General features: G+C 38.6%; 1 protein-coding gene across 1 annotated transcript in view; it reads right to left on the reverse strand.

Annotated features, from left to right (window-relative positions):
* LOC311605912 (vomeronasal type-2 receptor 116-like) overlaps nt 1-24,672 on the reverse strand; it is a gene marked incomplete at both ends in the record, with an annotated part of 46,042 nt that overhangs the window by 19,435 nt on the left and 1,935 nt on the right. The window contains one exon of the mRNA XM_084796749.1: nt 1,266-1,434. Within this exon, the coding sequence (XP_084652875.1) occupies nt 1,266-1,434 (169 nt within the window). The remainder of the gene's footprint in view (nt 1-1,265; nt 1,435-24,672) is intronic.

Genomic DNA, 24,672 nt, shown 5'->3' on the forward strand with positions numbered 1-24,672 from the left:
GGCTTATTGCTTAAAGTGGTAACTTCTATATAGTTTGATATTATCACATTATTGTTCGCACATCAGATCACCATACATTCCCTCAACATATAAATTTATTATTGACCCATGCACCAAATTAGATAAAATTTTTGTAACTTTACGCATGGGGTTAATACATCTCAACTTCAAAGTAAGCAGATTTGCTTTGTCCTCAACACTGGGAAGCTACATTATTACCAAATTCCACACATGTCACTTCTGATCAAATTATCAGTGGATTCACAGTAGAAAGTCCTAAAATAAAAGTCCTGGTGAACTGCATTCCCTTAAATCCTGGAAATGAGCAGGAACTGCTGTAGTGAGAGGAGCTGAGTAATACAGTGACAAGAGCATGCATATGCTACTGGCTGCATTTACAGATAGTGAAAAAGAGGCTAACATGAGAATGTTAAGAGAACACAAAATATCAGAAAATAGGTGTTGTGGGAAGAAGGGATAGAGTCTAAGCCTGACACTCATCTTTTCTTTCTTACATCTCTCTTTATGAGTCTGCATAGCAGACACAAGCAACACCTGTCACATCAGAGTCTTACAGGAGGTGCAATATCTGCTTCCAGTGTCATTTTTGTTGCTCACAGAAGCAGAATCAACCTGTGCAAACTTTGTGCAAGTCTGTATCTTCCCTTCTATTAATCAGTTATTTGATTTCAGTGGTGACATTGCTAGTAGTCAAAAGAATGTTACTGTACCTGTAACAGTCAGATCCTGGAGGGAATGTAAATATCACACCTGTTTGCTTAAGTCCACAGGATATCTTGTAAAACCAATGTAAAGGGACACACCTACAAGGAAATAGCCATCTCCAAAAAAAATTGAAATAACTAAATACAAGAGGTGGTCTCACAAGAAATGTGGCGCACACATACACAATATCAGTCATGCTGTACAGGTATTAGAAAGTTCAGAGATGAAGAATTCAGTGGACCTGTTTTGTAGACAGGACATTCTATTGTCACCTCTTTAGTGCTAAACTATGCACATGCCTCAAGTTATGTTTCTAAGTTACATCATTTGCACCACTGAATGGCACGTGTCAGGGAGACAGATGTGCTATAACTGGTTAGAGACAGCCTTTGAGCTCATCTGTAAAAATAGAGGACAATAGATGAAAATGAAAAACTGTTAAAACATTGGAAGGGAGTACTGCTGAGAAGGCAGAAATGAGATAGATTAGGGTTCATCCTGAAAAGCAGGGCTAGGAAGAATAGTCTAGAGACACGTACCTTAGACCCATGTATAGTGCATCTGTCCCTTCAGTGTGTGGGGAGGTTTGGAAGGTGTAAAGGGGTAAGAACACACTGATCACCATGTCTCCATCCTGGTATACATGGTCTGTGTAAGAGACCCAACATTGTGGGTTATCCGAATTGCAAAGGACCATATAAAGCTTTACTGTCAAGAAAAAAGAAGTCAACATGTTCATTGTAAATATTTCTTTGAGCACAAATGAAAAAATGCAAAGAGGTCAGGGTCACACATACAGTAGTTGAATGAGTGAGGTTTTTTGTGGGTTTATAAGTGTTGAAAAAAGAGGATTCCACAGCCTATTCATTCCAAGTCAGCTTCCTGGAATCCCCTAGAGAAATCGTCAAAATTTTTTACCCTTAAGCTGCACAGCTGAGGTCTCTATACAAATGATAAATATATGCTGGATAAATATGTTTGAGGACCATCCTCTATGTCTTTGGTACTATTATGTCATCCAAGTCCAAAAATAGGAAAGCCATAGGGACCAACAAAAATGGGTAATATTGTCAATAAGTCATTGGCACAGGCCTCTTTGATATTGTGCACGTAGACAGTTCCTGAGGGTCAAATTTAACTCTGAAAAGTCTCACTGTCAATGGTCTCCCCTCTGTACATAGAGCCCAATGCTCCACAGTGTACAATATAGTAAGGATCAGATCATATATAGTGTCCATTGGAGTCACGTGGAATTCACTGTGATGCCTCATTGATGAAGATTTACATTGCCTGATGACTTAAAAAAGGTAGTAATCTCATGAAATCATAAGAACATAACCAATCACTTTTTGATTGAATGTGATCCTACCACACATTAAGATTACTCTTCCTAGGACTCTGTATCTGACTGTACTCACCAGTGGTAGAATCCATTATTGAGTTTTGCTAAATAGCTATTTACTGGACCACTGCTATTATAAGTAGGTAATGAGAAAGTGAACCTTTACGTAACCCTGCAAGAGTATAGTTTAAAAAAACCAATTTTTTTAATTTTATTTTATTTTTGTTAATATCTTTTTCCTTTTTTTCTTCTTTATTAATTTATTCTTGTTACATCTCAATGGTTATCCCATCCCTTGTATCCTCCCATTCTTCCCTCCCTCCCATTTGCCCCTTATTCCCCTCCCCTATGACTGTTCCTGAGGGGGATTACCTCTCCCTGTATATGTTCATAGGGTATCAAGTCTCTTCTTGGTAACCTGCTGTCCTTCCTCTGAGTGCCACCAGGTCTCCCCCTCCAGGGGACATGGGCAAAGTTGAGGCACCAGAGTATGTGAGAAAGTAATATCCCACTTTCCACTTTACTGTGGAGAGTGTTCTGTCCATCGGCTAGATCTGGGTAGGGGTGTAAGGTTTACCACCTGTATTGTCCTTGGCTGGTGCCTTAGTTTGAGTGGGACCCCTGTGCCCAAATCTGCCTATAATAATGTTCTACTTGTAGGCTTCTAGGACCCTCTGGATCCTTCTACTTTACCTTTCTCCCATGATTCTCTCAACTACTGTCCCAGTAGAATGTCCTCCCCTCTGTCTCAGTTTCCTGGTAAGTGAAGGTTTTCGTGGGACATAGCCGTTGGGCTAATATGCAGATATAAGTGAGTATATACCACTTGAGTCTTTCTGCTTCTGGGTTAACTCACTCATTATGATCATTTCTAGCTCAATCCATTTATCCACAAATTTCGGGAATTCCTTGTTTTTAATAGCTGAATAGTATTCCATAGTATATATGTACCACAGTTTCTTTATCCATTCTTCTACTGAGGGACACTTAGGCTGTTTCCATATTCTGGCTATTATGAATAAGGCTGCTATGAACATGGTTGAGCAAATTTTCTTGTTGTGTGCTGGAGCATCTTCTGGGTATATTCCAAGGAGTGGAATAGCTGGGTCTTGAGGAAGCCCTATTCCCATTTTTCTGAGATAGCACCAGATAGATTTTCAAAGTGGTTGTACTAGTTTGCATTCCCACCAGCAATGAAGGAGTGTTCCTCTCTCCCCACATCCTCGCCAGCATGTGGTGTCGCTTGAATTTTTGATCTTAGCCATCCTGACGGGTTAAGATGGAATCTCAGCGTTGTTTGATTTGCAATTCCCTGATGATTAAGGAGGTTGAACATTTCTTTAAGTGTTTCTCAGCCATTTGATATTCCTCTGTTGAGAATTCTCTGTTTAGTTCCATGCCCCATTTCTCGATTGGGTTATTTGGTTTGGTGGTATTTAATTTCCTGAGTTCTTTATATATTTTGGATAGTAGACCTTTGTCAGATGTGGGGTTGGTGAAGATCTTTTCCCAGTCTGTAGACTGTCGCTTTGTTCTCTTTACCGTGTCATCTGCCTTACAGAAGCTTCTCAGCCTCATGAGGTCCCATTTATTAATTGTTGACATTAATGCCTGGGCTGTTGGTGTTCTGTTCAGGAAGTTGTCTCCTGTGCCAATATGTTCCAGGCTCTTTCCCATTTTTTCTTCTAAGTGATTTAGTGTCTCTGGTTTTATGTTGAGGTCTTTAATCCACTTGGATTGGAGTTTTGTACAAGGTGACAAATATGGGTCCAGTTGCATTTTTTTACACATAGACATCCAGTTAGGCCAGCACCATTTGTTGAAGATGCTATCCCTTTTCCATCGAATGGATTTGGCTTCTTTGTCAAAAATCAAATGACCATATGTGTGTGGATTCATATCTGGGTCTTCGATTCGATTGCACTGATCAACCGGCCTGTTGCTGTGCCAGTACCATGCTGTTTTAATTACTATTGCTTTATAGTACAGTTTGAGATCAGGTATGGAGACTCCTCCAGAGCACCTTTTATTGTACAAGATTGTTTTAGCTATTCTGGGTTTTTTGTTTTTCCATATGAAGTTCAGAATTGAACTTTCGATGTCTTTAAAAAATTGTGTAGGTATTTTGATAGGGATTGCATTGAATCTGTAGATTGCTTTTGGTAGGATGGCCATTTTTATTATGTTAATTCTCCCTATCCATGAGCAAGGTAGATCCTTCCATCTTCTCTTGTCATCTTCAATCTCTTTCTTTAGGGTTTTGAAATTTTTTTCAAACAGGTCCTTCACTTGCTTAGTAAGAGTAACTCCTAAGTACTTTATATTGCTTGTGGCTAATGTGAAGGGTGTAGTTTTCCTAATTTCTTCCTCTGCAAGCTTATCATTTGTGTATATGAAGGCTACAGACTTTTTTGAGTTAATTTTGTATCCAGCCAATTTGCTGAAGGTGTTTATCAGCTGTAGGAGTTCTCTGGTGGAATTTTGAGGGTCACTTATGTAGACTATCCTATCACCTGCAAATAGGGATAATTTGACTTCCTCCTTTCCCATTTGAATACCCTTGATCTCCTTATGTTGTCTTATTGCTCTGGCTAGAACTTCGAGTACTATATTGAAGAGATATGGAGAGAGTGGGCAGCCTTGCCTTGTTCCTGATTTTATAGGAATTTCCTTGAGTATCTCACCATTTACTTTGATTTTGGCTATTGGCTTCCTATATATAGACTTTATTAAGTTGCGGAAAATGACTTGTATTCCCGATCTCTCTAAAACTTTAAACATGAATGGGTGTTGGATTTTATCCAATGCTTTCTCTGCATCCAAAGAGATGATCATGTGGTTTTTTATTTTCATTTTTTTTATGTGGTGGATTACATTGATGGATTTCCGTATATTAAACCATCCCTGAATGCCTGGAATGAAGCCTACTTGGTCATGATGAATGATATCTTTGATGTGCTCTTGTATCGCTTTGCAAGTATTTTATTTAGTATTTTTGCATTGATGTTCATCAGAGAAATTGGTCTGAAATTCTCTTTCTTTGTTGAGTCTTTGTGAGGTTTAGGTATCAATGAGACTATGGCCTCATAAAATGAATTGGGTAATGTTCCATCCCTTTCTATCTTTTGGAGTAGCTTGAAGAGTTTCGGTATTAGCTCGCCCTTGAAAGTCTGGTAGAATTCTGCACTGAAACTATCTTGCCCTGGGCTTTTTTTGGTTGGGAGACTATCAATGATTACTTCAATTTCTGTAGGGGAAATAAACAAGACTATTTAGCTTGTTTATCTGTTCTTCACTCAACTTTGGCAAGTGAAATTGATCAAGAAAATCATCCATTTCCCTTAGCTTTTCAAATTTTGTGGCATATATGCCTTCAAAGTAGGATCTTATGATTCTTTGTATTTCTTCAGTGTCTGTTGTTATGTCTCTCTTTTCATTTCTGATTTTGTTGATTTCAATACTGTCTCTCTGCCTTTTAGTTAGTTTGGCTAATGGTCTGTCTATCTTGTTGACTTTCTCAAAGAACCAGCTCTTGGTTTTGTTGATTCTTTGGACTGTTTTCTTAGTTTCTAATTTGTTAATTTCACCCCTGAGTTTGATTATTTCCAGACGTCTACTCCTTTTGGGTGTTTCTGCTTCTTTTTTTTCTAGGGCTTCCAGTTGTGTCGTTAAGGTGTTTATGTGCGATGCTTCCAATTTCTTTTTAAACGCACTTAGTGCTATGAATTTTCCTCTTAGCACTGCTTTCAATGTATCCCACAAATTTGGGTATGTTGTTCCTTCATTTTCTTTGAATTTCAGAAACTCCTTGATTTCTTTCTTTCTTTCTTCCCTGACCCAGGTGTCATTTAGCAGAGAGTTGTTTAGTTTCCACATACATGTAGGCTTTTTGTTATTTCTGTTGTTGTTGAATTGCAGGCTAAGCCCATGATGATCTGATAGGATACAAGGTATTATTTCAATCCTCTTGTATCTGTTGAGGCTTTCTTTGTGAACTATGATGTGATCAATTTTGGAGAAGGTTCCATGGGGTGCAGAGAAGAAAGTATATTCTTTCTTCTTTAGGTGAAAGGTTCTATAGATATCTGTTAGATCCATTTGATCCATGGCATTGGTTAATGATGTTATTTCTCGGCTTAGTTTCTGTTTCAATGACTTGTCCTTCAGAGAGAGTGGGTGTTGAAGTCTCCCACTATTATTGTGTGGGGATTGATGTGTGGTTTAAGCCTTTTTAGAAGATCTTTTACAAATGTGGGTGCCCTTGTATTGGGAGCATAGATGTTTAAGACTCTGATGACTTCTTGGTTGACTTTAACTTTGATGAGTATGAAGTGTCCATCCTCATCCCTTTTGATTAATCTTGGTTGAAAGTCTATTTTTTTCAATATTAAAATGGCTACGCCTGCTTGCTCCTTGTGACCAAAATATTTTTTCCAACCTTTTATCCTGAGGTAATGCCTATCATTATGGGTGAGATGTGTTTCTTGAATGCAGAAGAATGTTGGATCCTGTTTATGCACCCATTCAGTTAGTCTGTGTCTTTTTATTGGAGAATTGAGACCATTGATGTTGAGAGATATTAATGACCAGTTACTATTAAGAGTCTTAATTTTGATGTTGGTTCCAGTCGAGCGTTTGTGAAGTTGTGTTTTTGCCATGGTCTAGTTATCTATTTCCTGAATAGTTTTGGTTGTAGCTTGCCCCTGTGGGATGGAGTTTTCCTTCTACTACCTTCTGTAAAGCTGGATTTGTGGATAGGTACTGTTTGAATTTGGTTTTGTCATGGACTATTTTGTTTTTCCCCTCAATGGTTATTGATAGTTTTGCTGGGTAAAGTAGTCTGGCCTGGCATCTGTGGTCTCTTAGGGTTTGCAGGATCTCTGTCCAGGCCCTTCTGGCTTTGATGGTCTGTTCTGAGAAGTCGGGTGTAATTCTGATAGGTTTGCCATTAAATGTTATTTGGCCCTTCCCTTGCAGCTTTTAATATTTTTTCTTTGTTCTGTATGTTTTGTGTTTTGATTATTATGTGACGGGCAGTTTTTCTTTTCTGGTCAATTCTATTTGGTGTTCTGTAGGCCTCTTGTATGTTTATAGGCATCTCTTTCTTTAGATTGGGGAAATTTTCTTCTATGATTTTGCTGAGAAGAGTTTCTGGGCCTTGGAATCTGATATCTTCTCTTTCTTCAATGCCTATTATCCTCAGATTTCTTCTTTTCATGGTGTCCTTAATTTCTTGGATGTTTTGTGTCAGGAGTTTTCCAGATTTGGCATTTTCTTTAATGGTTGCTTCAAGATCTGTTATTGTATCTTCTAGACTTGAGATTCGTTCTTCCATCTCTTGGATTCTGTTAGAAAAGCTCAGCACTGTGTCATTCGCCTTTTTCTCTGAGACCTCACGTTCTCGTTTTTCTTCTGTCTGTGTGTTTATCGTTGAATCCATTTTCATCTTCATATCTTGAACGGTTTTTTTTTTTATTTCTTTCATCTGGTTGTTTATATTTTCCTGAAAATTTTCCAGTTCCACTCTATGTGCTTCTTTTATGTCTTGCACCTGCTTGGCTGCGTCTTCCTGCATCTGATTTTGAATTTTATTTATTTCCTCCATTATCATTCTCATTACCAAGGATTTGAGGTCATTTTCTTGTGTTTCCGTTGTATTTGAGTTCTCCGGGTTGTTTTCTTTGTGATAGTTGGGAACTGGAGATGCCATGTTGTTTTGGGGGTTTTTGCGTTTGCTTTTATGCTGTCCCTTAGACATCTTGCTGCCTCTGTTTTTGTTGGGTAACACCCAGAGTTGGGTGGAGGGAGTCTGATGATAGATTCACTTGTTTTCTCACAATTTCCATAGGCTGGAAGACCTGATACTTCACTGGTGTGGATGGCAGGAGGTTAGCCCTGTCATTTTGGGCTCTCACAGCCAGTGATCCTCAGCTCCCCTTTGCTGCGGGTCCTGCAATTGTCCTGGGTCCCTGAATGAGCACTGGTATCAGGCCAAGGTATCCACAGCCTTTTGGTTTTCCTGCCAAGTCCAGCCAGGGATACTGGGCCCGAACCACGTGTCGAGCTCAACTAGTTTCTCAGGGCCTGAACCGTCTGCCACAGCAGGGAAATTGCCACTGCACTGAGCAAGCACCTAGGTTGGAAGTGAGCGCTCGCCCAGCTTGCGTCACAGCAGGGATACTGCGACTGTGCTGAGCAAGCACCTAGGGTAGATGTGAGCTCTCCGCCCAGCTTGCATCACTGCAGGAAAACTGCAGTTGCGCTGAGCTGTAGCCTAGGGTGGAAGTGAGCACTCTGCCCAGCCTGTGTCACAGCAGGGGAGCTGTGCCTCAGGCAGAATTGCTTGCTGAGCTGAGCCAGCTTCTCCACAGCACAGCTCACTGAGCAAACCCAGGACTCTGGGGCTGGACTGTCTGCTGAGTCCAGCTTTGGTCTCAAGGCACCACACGACCCAAATCCTGTCCAGGGTTCCCTCTTCTGCAGCAACTCCCACCGTCCACCACACCAATCGCCTCCACTAGAAGGCTCTGAGCTGCAAACCTCAGCCACCACCGCTGGTGCCGCTGGAGCCGCTGGAGCAGCTGGTGGCACTGCTGTCTATGCCGCTGCTGCTCTGATCCGAGAAAGTCCACGCTCCTCCCATGTGCAGGGGCAAGCACGTCCTCCGCACCCTGGTCCCTCCGAACCGTGGAGCACTTCTGCTGCTGTGGTGTGGAGACCTTGGTGTTCCTAGCTTAGAATCTGTGCAATTCCCTGAATTGTTCACTGGAGCTTTCAAACACGGTCCACACTGCTCGCCGCCATCTTGGATCCCTTCTACATTACCACGCTTAAACATGCATTACCACTCTTATACACACACAGACAGGGGCACAAACATGTAAGTGCCACACTCAGACACAAAAGTAATTAAAAATTTATAATACATATGAGAATATGTATCCTACTTAAAAATAATTTGAATAGTGTATGGCTATGTGAGTATGTGTGTTTATTCCATTCTTGTGCAAGCAGTTATACTTCCTAAGAGTTCATGACTGCAACAACACTTCACATTGAGATGCCCATCTGCTAATGTACACTCCAAGTCCTCTTCTGATTCATTTTTTCCTTTCCATTTTCTGTCATGTTTCCAAGGGTGCCGATGCCGCTCCCGTCCAGCAGGAAAGACACCAACACCGGGAACTCTTCTTGTAGCAGTTTTTATTCAGGATCCTTGACTATCAGAGTCACCCTAGGAAAACCTCCCACAGAACCTTTTATAGTGTGCCTGTCCTATCAGAAACTGCCACGTCACCACTCCTGGTTGGTGCATTCGGATCACACCACCTCACGCCATGCCTTGTCAGAATTACGCCACCTTACCTCATGCACATAAGGGGCTTGCTCACTGCGCATGCGCAAAGGGTTTTCTCACTGCACATGCGCAGAAGGTTTTCTCACTGCGTATGCGCAGAAGGGGGAGCATTGCGCCGGTGAAGCAGCAGGGGACGCTGCTATCTATGGCTCTCCACACAAGGGCCCCAGAAGAGAGGGTTTATTTTGGCATCCTGTTGGGAATTAACAGTTGGCATTCATTTATTAACATTACTCTAACCATTTGTGTTTTGCCTGGTTCCTGTGGCTGAAATTCATTTCTGTGACTAGGGAAGAAACTACACTCATCTATAGTATGAATGTAAATATTAAAAATTTAATGTCTAATATCCAAAATATATAAAGAACTCAAGAAATTAAACATCACCAAACCAAATAACCCAGTTGAGAAATGGGTCTCAGAACTAAACAGATAAATCACAACAGAGGAATATTGAATGGCTGACCAATACATAAAGAAATGCTAAAAGTCTTTAGTCATCAGGGAAACGCAAATCAAAATGACTCTGAGACCCATCTTACACCCATCAGAATGGCTAAGATCAAAAATTCAAGCGACACCACATGCTGATTACGATATGGAGAAAGAGGAATACTCCTCCATTGCTAGTGGGAATGCAAACTTGTACAACCACTTTGGAAATCTATCTGGCACTATCTCAGAACACTGGGAATAGGGCTTCCTCAAGACCCAGCTATTCCACTCCTTGGAATATACCCAGAAGATGCTGCAGCACACAACATGGACATATGCTAAATCATGTTCCTAGCAGCCTTATTTATAATAGCCAGAACCTGGAAACAGCCTAAATGTCCCTCAGTAGAACAATGGTTAAAGAAACTGTGGTACATTTACACTATGAAATAGTATTCAGCTATTAAAAACAAGGAATTCCTGAAATTTGTGGACAAATGGATGGGGCTAGACAGGATCATAATGAGTGAGTTAACCCAGTAACAGAAAGATTTAAATGGTATATACTTACTTATAATTGGGCACGAGCCCAAGGGGCATGTCCCATGAAAGTCTTCACTTACCAGAAAATTGGGATAGATGTGAAGACATCCTATTGAGACTCTTGATGAGAGAAGTATGAGATAATGGGGAAATAGAAGGAACCAGAGGGTCCTAGAAACCTACAAGAAGAACACTGTGACAGACAGATCTGCCCAAACTATGGCACCAACCAAGGACAATACATACCGTAACCATCGAACTCAAGTCTAGCCAATAGATAGGACGTTCTCCACAGCTGAGTGGAGAGTGGGGACTGACTTTCTCACAAACTCTGGTGCTCCATATTTTACCATGTCCCCTTGATGGGGAGGCCTGGTGTCACTCAGAGGAAGGATAACAGGCTATCAAGAAGAGACTTGATACCATATGATCATAAAGAGTGGGAGAATGTCCTTCTCAGTCACAGGCATAAAAGAGTGGAATAGGGTGAAAGCGGGAAGGAGGGAGGAATGAGAGGATACAAGGCATAACAATAGAGATGTATTATGAATAAACTGATAAAAATTTAATTACATACATGTCTTATTTAGGATCCCTATTGATGCAATGAAATATGATGACCAAAAAGCAAGTTGGAGAGCAAAGTATTTTTTGGCTTACATTTCAATAGCACTATCCATCGTCACAGAAAATTAGGAAAGGAATGCAAACAGGACAGGAAGCTGGAAACTAGAGCCAATGAAGAGAGGTGCTCCTTATTGTCTTGCACCACATAAATGAACAGCTGTATTTCTTATAGCACCTAGAACCACCACTGACCCTTGGATGGTGCCATCCACAAAGGTCAGGGCCCTGCACCACTAATCACTAATTAAGAAAACGGCTTTCTAGGCCTGCCTATAATATTCTGGTGGTATTTTGTTAGCTGAAGTTCCCTCCTCTCAGATTACTTACTCTTCTGTAAAGTTAACACAGAACTATCCAGCACAATCTACCCTATGTCTACTTGACACACAAACTCATAATTCTTAAGCCACAACAATTTGTTTTCATTCATCCCCAGGATCTCAAATTAACTTTTGAATTCCCGTTCTTTACAAATTCAACTGCGTTCAAAGCATAGTCCCTTAAATCAATCAATACCTTTTAAAGTATAAAATCTTTTAACATTCAAAGTCTCTAAACTGTAGCCTCATGGAAAAAAATTAAAAATTAAATAAGTTTTTACTTTGAGAGAAAATAACCAGAACACAGTAACAATTTGAACAGAGCAAAACCAAACTTGAGCAGTGTAAATAACTCAGTGTACATTGCTCTAGGATTCACTCAGAAATTCTTGGCTCCCGAAAGTAACTTGGATTACTTATCCAGATCTGCCTTCTTCAGCAACAAATAGTTTGTCTTCTAAGCTCTTGTTGGTTCCACTCCATTCTTGCTATTGTTCTTTTGGGGATCTTATGGTCTGGTATATGCAAAACTGCTAGGGCCCCTTGCTGCAACTGGCTCCACTTTTACCGACAGCCTCTCCTGTGTGCTTTTCAGGGACTCTAGTCCTACCACACAGTGACAAGCTTCAGTCATTCTTCATGACATCTTCATACTTTCATGACCAACACCACCTAGTAAATTCTTATATTCCCAAGTTTAGTTCATAAATAAATATTCAAACTTGGACAAGTATAAAATACATGTTTTGTGGGATCACTCTCATGGAACACTGTACTGAAATTTTTACCTCAAAGATGTACATTTTCAAATTACCACTCATTTCTTGTCTCCAACTGAGAAGCATTGAATATACCAGCAAAAGAAAGGTTTCACTTCTGTAGCTATGGCAGCTTATTAGTCAATGCTTATTTTTCAGTCCCAGAAAACAAGAACTATAGATTATTCACACACACACACACACACACACACACACACACACACACACACACACAAACCACAACAGTCTTTGTTTCCCTATGAAATGTCAAGCCAGGCCTCCATTGTCTACACTCTTTTAAACATTTTTATCTCCCAAGATCCTATCGAACAGCTCACTGAGCTCTTGGGAATCAATGACTTTACTAGTCCAAAGTTCAAAACATTTCCCACCACCCTCTTCAAAAAACATTGTCAGGTCTCTCATAGCAATACCATACCATAAGGGTACCAACTTGTCAATAGGTTTCTATTGATGTGGGGAAAGACCATGACCAAAATACAGTTTATAGATAAGGTCATTTATTTGCCTTATACTGCAATATCAACTTTCATCATCAATGAAATCAGGAAAGGAACACAAACAGGGAGGTGACTGGAACCAGGAGCTGATTCAAGGATGCTGCTCACTGTCTTTCTCCTGATGGCTTGCTTAGCCTGACTTCTTATAGAACTGAGGTCCAGAGACCCTGGAATAGCACATTCCATAATTAGCTGGGACCTTCTTAATTAGTCATTAATTAATAAATTATCTTACAGGTGTCCATCCACTCCAATTATGGATGCACTTTCTTAATTGACATTAATTGACACTACCTTTGTCAGGTTAACAGAAAACTACCTAGCACAGTATCCATATAGAAAGACTCAGTTGTGCATTCCACCACTAGGGTCTATGACCTCTTTAGTCACAACGTTTTGACCAGGTCCATAGTATCAGCCATATTCATATTTAGTTGAGAAGTGGTTGGGGATGCTTAGAAGAGTTGTGTCATTACTACATTTTGAATCTGGTGATCAGGAAATGGGAAGCTGCATCTGTGAAATATAGGGAGATATTAGTGGGAATTATGCTGAAACTCACGTGGCTCCATAGACCCTGCATATATGAGATGACCTTCAGTATCTTGGACACTATGGGGGAACTGTGATCTATGTATGTAGAGAAACCATTCTTGTATGGGTCTTTTGGATGTACAGTTAATTTGGCACCTGCAGAATCTATCAAATGACATCATGTTAAATGTTGTTTTTAACCAATGGCTTATGTACACTTTTCTCTGTTTGAGTTAGTCCTGTGCGTTTACTGTTTTTTGGACTGGGATGATGACTCAAGAATACCAGGAACTTAAGAATATGATCTTCAGATATATATGTTTTTCACTTGGACAGAAAACCTCAGGTGTAAACCCTGAGGGTAGAAAGTGATGAAGGTTTCTCCAGGGGACTAAGCAAGATGACCTGGAATGAATAGGGAGTAGAGTGGCCTCCACTGTCTGCAGTGATTATAAACCCACAGACAGGCAGAACCATTCACCTACTGTAGCTTGGCACCGGGCATCAGTGCAAGTTCCATTTGTGCTCAAAGGAACACGCACAATGCCCACTTCCATTTCATTCTTCTTGACTCTTAAGCTTACTATGCTCCTGTGCAATTTAGTTATGCCAAAGTGTTTCATCTCTTTGGAAGACAATGTATACCAGGATGGAGACATGGTGATAAGTGTGTTCCTACCACTTTACACCTATCAAACCTCCCCACACATGGAAGGGTCAGAGGACACACACCTTCTTCCACAGTAAGTGTCTCCCTCTCTCTTTCTAGCCAAAATTTCCAGGGTGAACCCTTACTCTATCTCATCTTTTCATTCTCAGCAGTGCTCTTCCCTAACACTGGCAAGAGCTTTTCAGCTTCATCTATTGTCTTCAATATTTATGAGTGAAGTTTGAGCAGAAAACTCTCCAGCCAGTTTTAACACATACACAGCTCTCTGACATCTGATGTGCAGGAGACAAATGATGTAACTTGGAAACATAACTTGAGGCATATGTACAGTTAGTTCACTACTGAAATATGATAACACAGTGTATCTTCTACAGAATAGGGTCCTGGGAATGCTTCTTTTGTGCACTTCCTAATGTCTGTGGTGACTGGGTGCTACTGATTGTGCCGCATTCCTGGGAAGACCACTTACAGTGTTTAGTTACACAAACTCTTTGGAGATCACTTTTACTGTGAGGTGTGCCTCTTCCCTTTTGGGCCACAAACCAGGCCAGGGACTCTATCTAAGCAGACTGCTGTGATGTTTCCCTTCTGTCAGATAACATGATTGATTCAGGTGCAGCGACATCCTTTTGACTATAAAAATGTCACCAAAGTAATAACAAAACTGATTAATAAAAGGATGAGACAGACTTGTACAGAGCTTGACTAAGTGGTTTTTTTTCTATGAACAGAGATGGTGCCATTGAAAGCAGATATTGTACCTCCTGTTAGACACTGATGTTATAGGTGTCTGCTGTACACAATGGAGAAAGGAGACAGCAGGAAGAAATGGCATTGTTCCTGCTTAGAAGCTACTTCATTTTCCTACAGCACCTAATTGTTAACTTACCTCTTTATAGCCTCTTTTGCTTTCTCCTGTTTGTCTCCATTTCACTTTCTGTAAGTCTGTCAGTCACTCGTGTATGCTTCTGGCATGCATTACCCTGCTGCTTTGACTCCCAAGGCTGCTGGTCCTTGACTTAGGGAGATACAATTACATCAAATTTTCACGTTGATTTTTGGAATTTTTGACACAAATGCCCTTGGTATCTTAATACAACACTCATTATTGGAACATGCTGAATTTGGTAATAATTTATCTTTCCAGTATGGAGGGAAAACTGATTACACAAAATCTGACATGTAATGAACTCAGGTGTAAAGTTTTAATCATTTGCCTAATTTTCCTTATGGACCAATCATAATTTTATATTTTCACGGAGTGCAATGTGATATGCTGTGTGAATAATAGATATGACACCAAACTGCATAAAATTTATGACCTTTAGCAATAAGCCTTTTGGCAAACTCTACAATTGAAAAGTATATCAGTCATGCTTTTTCTATCTCCATGGAATACCCTTAGGGTAAGCATTATTAACCATGTAAGGCATTCTCCATACATAGTGTGTCTACAATAATTTTCATGATTTAAAGTGAGGACATGCCATGCTGACTACGCCTACAATTTTTATTGATGCTTTGAGTGATTATATATGTACATACTGTATTTAGAATATATTCGTTCATGAATTTCTATCTTTTCTACCTCTTTATCTCTCATTTTTAAATGACATATTACACATTTGTTTACATCTGTAAGAGGACTGTTTGTTTATTATGTGTTTTACAGACTTTTGAGCATGGTGTGTTTAAGCATGAAAAAGCATATGTAGTTAAATATTTTTTGTCTTCAGTAAAATGATGGTTGTAGGCTCTCCTCTAAAACACATGGCTTCATTAAGATTGGGGCATTGACTCAGGTTCTGTATCAGGAATTGCATATCAGTTGTTGAAAAGGTACTAAGTCCAATTAGATCTCTACCTGCTTTTATACAGCTTACCCAGTTGGCTCTTTAGCAAAGGATTGTGTTTTAATTTTGTCATTCTATCATAAATTAATTAGAAATGCTTGTATTTATTTTATGTGGAATGTTAGTATATACACTGAGCTTTATAAAAAGAGGTCATTCATTTTTAGCCTTAAGTGAGTAATATTTTATCTTCTTCACTGTATTTTTAATATGTATGTGAGCATACGTGTGTGTCTTTGTGTGTCTGTGTGCAGATGTGTATGTTTTCTGTTTGTCTTGGTATCTGTGTCAGTATGGACACACATATGAGCACAATCATATGCATTTCCTTTACCTGCACCTTCTTTAATACATGTTTATTTTATATTCTGCTGTGTATGCTAGGCAATCTAGACAATGATGTTCTCGTGTATCCACCACCAATGTACAGTTGCAATGGTGGATTTCACAAGCCAGCTTCAGTATACAGGTTTTTGTTGGTTTTAGGGATTCAAACTCAGATTCTCACAGTTGTGCTGCAAGGATTTTACTGAGTTATGTCACCTTCCTTCTATTAATTTTAATTCATAGCAGTGTCTAATAACTTATATATACTATTCCCATTAAAATTTTAACTGATTATATATTAAAATTTTATCTATCTATCTATATATATTATGTGTCTATAACTATCTATGTCTATGCATTAAAAAACAACCCACTCAGGTTATATAAATTTCCTTTCATGTATGTTTTCAGAGGTGACCCTTACATAAACAACTGATGTCCTCTCCCTTGTGTAAAGATATTTCTCTCACTCTCATCATTCCTTAGTTGCCTGCAGTTTTTAGTCTACAGTTGAGGCTTCATTACCTTTCCTCCTTACATACCAGCATGTCTACTAGTGTCCTCCTTTTATGTATCATGTTTAGGCAGCCATGACAATTGAATCAGGTCTTGAGAAAGATGTTACCAACTGAGCCACCTCCTGGCATAAACTTATCTTTTGAATTTGAGTCATAAACTTATGTGAGCCCCTTAAATGATAAATGATATTTTTCTTTGTATTTCACTTTCCTTTATTTATTAATTTTATTTTGACAATAATATACTTGCTATAATATAATATGACCACATTCATCCCATTACACTCTCATTCTCCTTCCCACTTTCCCTCATTTCATCTTTCAGTGTCTTTCTCCTACACTGCTAACAACAGTTTTTTATTAGTCTGAATAAATATACTTAACTTTTAGAAATCAGTTATCTGTAATTCCATTCATTTTGCTTGAAATTAGAGAACTGATTTATAAAGATACATGTACTATTCCTGTATATTTTCAATTTTTCATTTCATTTTGCACCTCAATAATTATATTGGTTTGTAATTTTTTCCACTGAAATCAAAGGTAGAAATTTAAATTTATCTCTGCATCAACATTCAATGTATCTTTTAAAAAATTTAATGACATTAAATATTGATTTCCTAAAATAGATATATTTCAACATTTTTCTCTGAATAATTTGTAGTTTAGTGTTCTTTACAATAAACTGGATTTATTGTCTTTAAATATAATTATTTTTCTGTCTTTTATTTACCACTATGTTTAAAAGTCTTTTCACATATGTGTATATTTGAGGGGGGAGGGAGAAAGGGAGAGTGAAAGAGAGAGAGAGAGAGAGAGAGAGAGAGAGAGAGAGAGAGAGAGAGAGAGAGAGAAAGAAGAGAAGAGAAGAGAAGAGAAAAGCGAGAGTCCACCTATATACATGTGATTTTAGAGAAATTTGATCCTTTAATCCCTCTTGCTGGAATACAGACATACCTTTACTTTACTATACACCTTTAATCCTAAACAATGAAGGTAAAGTTAGTTTGGTGGAGAAAACAGGCAAGTTTGAAAGATATGTCTAATTCAGAAGCAGACAAAGTGATGAATAAAAGAAAGATCTGAATGAATGAGTCAGTTGTAGGATACTCGCAACATTCATGAGAATAGACAATAAAATGATGGCTAAGGAGAAGTGCAGAAAGAAGGTGGGGGAGGAAGTAATTTTACCAGGAAAGTTTTATAGAAGCATGGAGGATAAGCTAGGCACAGATGGAGACAGAATTAGCCAGAGAATGAGAAGAAGCAAGAAGATTAGAACAAATTGCCAGAGTTTGTTTGAGGCTCAGCAGAGTAATTCAGTGAGAAGGTGAGAGAAACCACGTTGAATCCGTTAGCTTGGAGAGGAGTTTGACCAAGAACAGCTGAGTTGAACCAGCCGTCCAGACAGTAGAAAGGACTAAAAAGGTAAGCTTATTCAGCAGTAAGGCTCTGAGGTGACAATTATATTACGCAAATAAAAGTTACATTTGCATGTAAGTCTTTGTTTGTGATGTATGCAGAAGTCTGTATATGCATACAAGTGAAGGATTGAAATATGTGTGTGACTATGAACGCTTGTCCGTGTGTGCATGTGTATGAATGTGTGCATGTGTGATGTGAGTGTATCAATATGTGTTTGAGAATACATGTGAGTGTGACTGTGTGCATACATGAATAGGTGTGTGTTTGGGCACCTCAATTTATAAATGGAGATCCTAGAAGAATGGTGTTGTTCTTTTTTCTACATCATTTGATACAAAGCCTTTTTGTTGTTCATTTCTGGCACACCAGGCTGGCAGGACCATGACATTCTTGAATTTTCCTCTCTGTCTTTCCCATCTTGGAGTAGAACTACCAAGACAGGGAACATTCACTACAATGCCCTCGGTACAAATTGACAGGTACTCAGGCATGTTTGTGGCCAGTATTTGCCCTGTCACTCACTTCCTCAGCTCATATCCGTGTCCGGCAGCTCTGGTTCTGATTACTTACACTCAGTTGCTTTTTAACTTGGAAGATATAATTCCAGGAACATATGATCTATGTAATTAACATTCAAAGACTTCAGTGCTAGCCTATGGACAAGACATTCCCCATATTTGAATGGAGAGTGGGGACTGACTTGGATGTGATCTTTGGTATCCCATATTTAACCACCTTCCCATGGTGGGGAAGCCTGCTGTCACTCAGTGAAAGAATAATCAGGCTACCAAGATGAAACTTGATAGCCTATGACCATATAGTGGGGGAGGAGGTCTCCCTTGGTCACAGACATAGGAAGGGGAATAGGGTGAAAAAGAGAAGGAAGGAGGAAGAGGAGGTTACAAGGGATAGGAGAACAATTTAAATGTAATCTGAATAAATTAATTAAATTTGAAAAAAATAATTTTCTCTCATGTAAAAATGTCCTTTCATTCACGACTTTGTTTTTTCCTATATTTATTCTGGAACTTACATTTGAACTATGATCTAATTTCTGTTTTATCACGTATTAATAATTAACTGCATGTTTATTAACGTTTTCATAGCTTGACTTACATAGGCCATTTTTCCAATTACTGAAAGGTGTTTCTGTGACCTCACCAATTGATCTTGAAATTTATCTGAACACCTGACTAGCTAATAATTCAGAGTATCTGTAACTGAGCATAGAAGAGCTCTCCCTTGGTAATGTTGTGAGTTCCTCATCATGTAGAAGTTTCTCAGTAGAAGATGACACATTTATGTTTATTCATATATGTTTGTTTGCTAATTCTTTCCTATGGTCTTTGTTTGTTTAGACTGTCCTCCCATGGCCCAGATACACAGTGATGGCTGCTCTGCTTTGGTTCTAGAAGTTGTTGAAAATATATAAAAATTAGTCAGCAATTTTGGGACATCCAGGGCACACCCATAAAAAGGAGGGGGACATCCTTAATTTTTTCTCTTTCACCTACCACTCATGAGGAAAAAAATCTAGGTAACTTTTCATATACCCATGAGTTCCAGTGCCTTCAAATACCTAACAGATAATAGAACCCTGAGCCATGGACTGAGTTTGCAAACCTGAATGCTGAAAAGTTATTTTATTTTTTTAGCTTTTCAAGATAATTATATGCTTTAACAATAATTAAAAGTTGTTAATGTGACAAAATCTCTATATTTAATAGTAAATTATTAAAGTCATTGCTCTAAATGGTTCCACTAGAAATCTGCTCTGTTCACAAACTTCAGACTTTGCTTATTGCTCTTACCATAGCTGAGTCTGGTCTTTTTAGGTATGTATTGCTAAAACCTTTATTTTACATATGACATTATACTGATGCTGTTTTAACTTCTTCATTTTGATTTTCTTAAATCATTTGGCTTGATTTTCCTCCTCAATTCCACAATGTTCCTAAAGTCTTGGAAGAAAGAAAGGGGTGACATGCTGGGGAAGTGACACTCACTTTACTTTGGATGTGGATTTTGGCAGGTTGGCTAAAATCTATTGGATGACCCTGTGTCCATGCACAAATGGGGAATACTAAGTGGACTTAATTTTTTTAAGTAAGAGATCTTAAAATTGTCAGGGAGATACTGTGGGGAACCTAGAGCTAGTAGGAAGGCAATACAGAAAAAGCACATGATATATTTGTTTTTATTTAATTCCAAACATTAAAAAAAACATTTTTGGCCCAAGACATACCTATCTGCATAATCAGAGGAATATTTCATACTTATTAATTATGCCTAATTTTGTGAATATTTATGCACTCAAAAAAATACCATCTGATGTTAAGTTGACATGTGTATCCATGATCAATATTGCTTCATAAAGATACTTACATTCAAGTATGTCATTTATTTGACCATATGTTGTCGTTAGTTTGATGCCCTTTTGACACAAAGCTAGAATCATATGGAAAGATGGAGCTTCTTCTGATAAAATGTCACTTCTACATTAGCCTGTGAGCAAGTCTTTCCTGCACTTTTTTAAAAATTAATTTATTCATATTACATCTCAGTTGTTAGCCCATCCCATGTATCCTCCCATTCCTCCTTTCCTCCCACTTCCCCCCTATTCCCCTCCCCTCCCCTATGTCTGTGTCTGAGGGGGACCTGTTCCCCTGTATATGCTCATAGGGTATCAAGTCTCTCCTTGGTGACCTATTATTTTTCCCCTGAGTGTCACCAGGCATCTCCATCCAAGGGACATGTTCAAATATGGGGCACCAGAGTTTGTGTGAAAGTTAGATCTCCTTCTCCACTCACCAGTGGAGAATGTCCTGTCCATCGGCTAGTCTGGGTAGGGGTTCAAGGTTTACTGCCTATTTTTTCCTTGGCTGTTGCCATAGTTTGTGGAGGACCCCAGGGCCGAGACTCGCCTGTAGTTTTCCAGGACCCGCTGGATCCTTCTATTTCCTCTTTCTCCCAGGCTCCTGCACTTTTTAAATTGATGAGTAATATGGGGGGCAGTATTCAGTATGTGGTGCCATTCTGTGGCTGACGTTCTGTGTGAAAACATGAGCAGGTAGAACGAGGTGTTGGTAACAAGCCAAAGAAGTAAGCAACATTGCCCCATGGCCTCTGTTTTAAAATCTACTTGGGATTTCCTCAGAAGTAGTGTGTGACATAATCATGTTAATAAGGAGTAAACCCTTTCATCCCCAAGTTTATTTTGGTCATTGTGTTCATCACAGCAGTAGAAAAGTAGCACAGATCCCACTCTCATCCATTTATACTCTGCTCTCTTCCCCTACACAAAGCTCCTGTTCTATCCTTCTACCAATATTCACTCTTATATCCATTTTACTTTTACAAGTAGATAACATTATAAACAGTGGTAAACACATACAATTTGCTTGTTTGAGAAAATGTCATATTTGGTTTTTTTGTGTTCTCTGTGTTGTTGGTATGCCAATTAAACTGCATTGGTAGACTGCATTTTCTCTCTTGTTTTTTTTTCTTCTTCTTCTCCCTCACCATCAATTTTTCTTGGTATGATTTGCACAGTGTTGCTAGAAGAAGTTGGTAGATTACATAAAGTAAGCCATAAGCCATCATGAGGCTGCTGAGACTACACCATGTCCTCTGCAAGACTTGTGAGTGTTTTTAACTGCTGAACCATATTGGCAATATGAATATGAACTTTTTCTTCCAGAGGATTTCCCAGGCTCTTCCCTCACTAAGGTAGTTTGTAGTCTAAAGACTTTGTATACCACAGAGTAAAACTCTATACATATTGGGCTAGTAGTTTTCAAATTTTATATTAACTTCATCAATGCCATTACTTTTCTGAGACAATGGATTTAAAGTTGGCCATGTATTACTGGAGCCATGGACACATCTAGAAGGGGCAGAGTAACTGCGATGCCCACACCCTGACTTTCTGATTTTGTTGAGCCTGTTTCATGCCATCACTAGTTCCTACCACTTACATTTATCACTTTACAGATGTTTAGATTCCACAGGTTTTTATACATTAATATCTTCAGAGTTGAACATTTGGCTTTATAAAACCAACTGGTGTGCCCTTTACTTGGGATGACTATTTCACCTGGTCTCAGCATTCCTCACTTACCTCCATTTCTTTGTATACTGCTGGTGCATCTTGGGATTTTCCTTGTCTATGTTAGCATGTTTATTGTTTGCCTTGACAATATGCCACACATACATCAAGTCCTTAAAAGATTGGTGTAGGAAAGGAAAGGGGAATTTGTTGTCGTCATATTAAAATTCAAAATTAAAATAAAAAATAAAAATATTCCAGTACATAAGAAGTGAATACTAATATCTAAAATCTAGTAGAAAGAAAAGTAGAGATCTACAACATTAAGACTAGGACAGAATAAAGTGAAGATAAATAAAAAGGGGAGAACGAGAAACTTAAAATGACATATGAGAAGAAATTTAAATAAATCTTTGAGGGTAGATAGCATTTAAACAACTGTTAATTGTGTAACAGATTCTGTCATTTGTTCAGAGTGGCAGTGTGGTCTCATGTGCATGCCACAGTGCAACAGAAGCTTCACTAAGAGGGGCTTAGGGGTCAGGCTCTGTTTCTAACACCCCTTTTCCAGCTTGGGCTTGAGTGCAGATCCTCAACACCTATGTAAAAGCTTGTTGCAGCTGAATATGCACCTGAAACTTCAGTATTGTGACATGGAGACAGGAGAATGCTAGGCTTTCTAGTTGTCAGAAGAGTTACAGATTCAGCGAGAGACCCTGTGTCAGGATAGTAAGTTGTAGAGTGAGACAGCGGAACATCCAACATCTTCCCCCAGCCTCTTCATGAACATACACAGGTGCACATCCAGTATATGTGTGGGCATGTGTTATATTGAACATGCACACATCTAATAATAATATTCAATATAAAATGTATACAACACCTCAAAGTGAAATCTGACTGATAAAATTAAACAAGTACTTTCAAAAATCACAATTAATATAAATAAATCCCTTGGCTACCTATAGTCTCTAGAACTTCCTTGGCGCAAGTAAGATGATATTGTATGGATTATATAGAATAATCAGATAATATGTGATTCAAACAAATGAAACGCATGTGCGTAAAAGCATACATGAATTTATAATATAGATAGAAGTTTATAATTATGAAACAAATGATTCACATTTTTAAAGCAAAGTAGAAATCTAATCACTTCCATCTTAAATACTATGCCATAACATAAATTAAAAACAGAAAAGTTGAGAGACAAGAAGAAGAAGAAGAAGAAGAAGAAGAAGAAGAAGAAGAAGAAGAAGAAGAAAAAGAAAAATTGTATTTCCCTTTATTTTTATTATGAAAGACTTGTGATTCAGAACTCACTAAAATGACACTAATTTTATTGTTAGTTCACCCTTAAAAAGAACCCTGTCTTTGGCTTGGGAAGAGGGATCCATGGGGAATAACATTCTGGTACAAACATGAGGTCCTGAGCTAGAACCTACAATACCTACACTAAAACAGGATATAGCTGCATGAACCTGTAGTCCCAGTGTTCTACAACACAGAAAGTCGCCAGGTAATTACTAGTCAGCTGAGCTGAAAGTACATGCTTAAATTTCATTAAAAGTCCTTGTATTAAGGACTAAAACACTGACAAAAGAAGACATGTGGCGTCTTTCTCTGTCCCGTTTCTGCACACATATAGTTACACCACATACACATACACACACCAAAACCATATATACACACACACATATGTGTGTGTGTGTGTGTGTGTGTGTGTGTGTGTGTAGTAAACCTGTAACATGTAAACCTGTACACACCACATATACACACGTATAGCAAAGGTGTACTACACAGATACATTGATATATATGTGTCTAGCTGTGTCTTGGTTAAATCTGGCTCTGTCCAACATAAATACAAAATAAATATAATACATTTAAACACATAATAAAAATATGTGCAAATTCTCAAAGTAAAACATGATTCATAAAAATTTAGAGTACAATATATAATTTATGTATGTACTATATAGTATAAAAACATATTTTCTCAAATACACACATACACACATGACATATTGTCCTACACAGCAGGAATAATGGTTCCAAATGTCAAGATGTCAAATAGGAAAAGAATGAGGACTAAAGATGACAAAAGTATTGTCTGGGACCAGAAAGTCTGGAATAAACTTATGACTTTCACCAACCAAATTTGTGAAGTACAGCATCCTACACACTATCTGCAGTGGGAAAATGGTAAAGGCTGTCAGATAGCTACGTGTGATAATATTGGCAGGGAGAATACAGCTGCCATAAGACAGATAACCAGAACCCAAGGAGAAGAGTCAGGTCAGAAACATCAGCTTTGACTCCTTTTTATACTGGCTCCAGGGCCTAGAAATGCCATGAAAAGTGAGCAAGTACAAATAATTAAATTTCCCTTTTGTCCTTTCATTGGGGCCTCTTAGAGAGACTCAGCTCATTCTTGCTATCCACAACATACATACTCACCTATCAAAACCACACAAAATATCTTTTTTATTTTAATGAAGGATATGTATTTCACTTTGTGGTTTTATAAAGGACAATCCCCATATTTTTCAATTTTATCAATGGATACTCAAAAACTAGATGCTGGGGTGAAAACTTTCTATCATAGAGAGGCATCCTTCCTGCTTTCTCTGACCTTCCTGCTCAGCTCACATCCCAGAAGAAAAGGC

The sequence above is a fragment of the Acomys minous genome (assembly GCF_964271855.1).
Source record: "Acomys minous genome assembly, chromosome: 9".
Taxonomy (NCBI): domain Eukaryota; kingdom Metazoa; phylum Chordata; class Mammalia; order Rodentia; family Muridae; genus Acomys; species Acomys minous.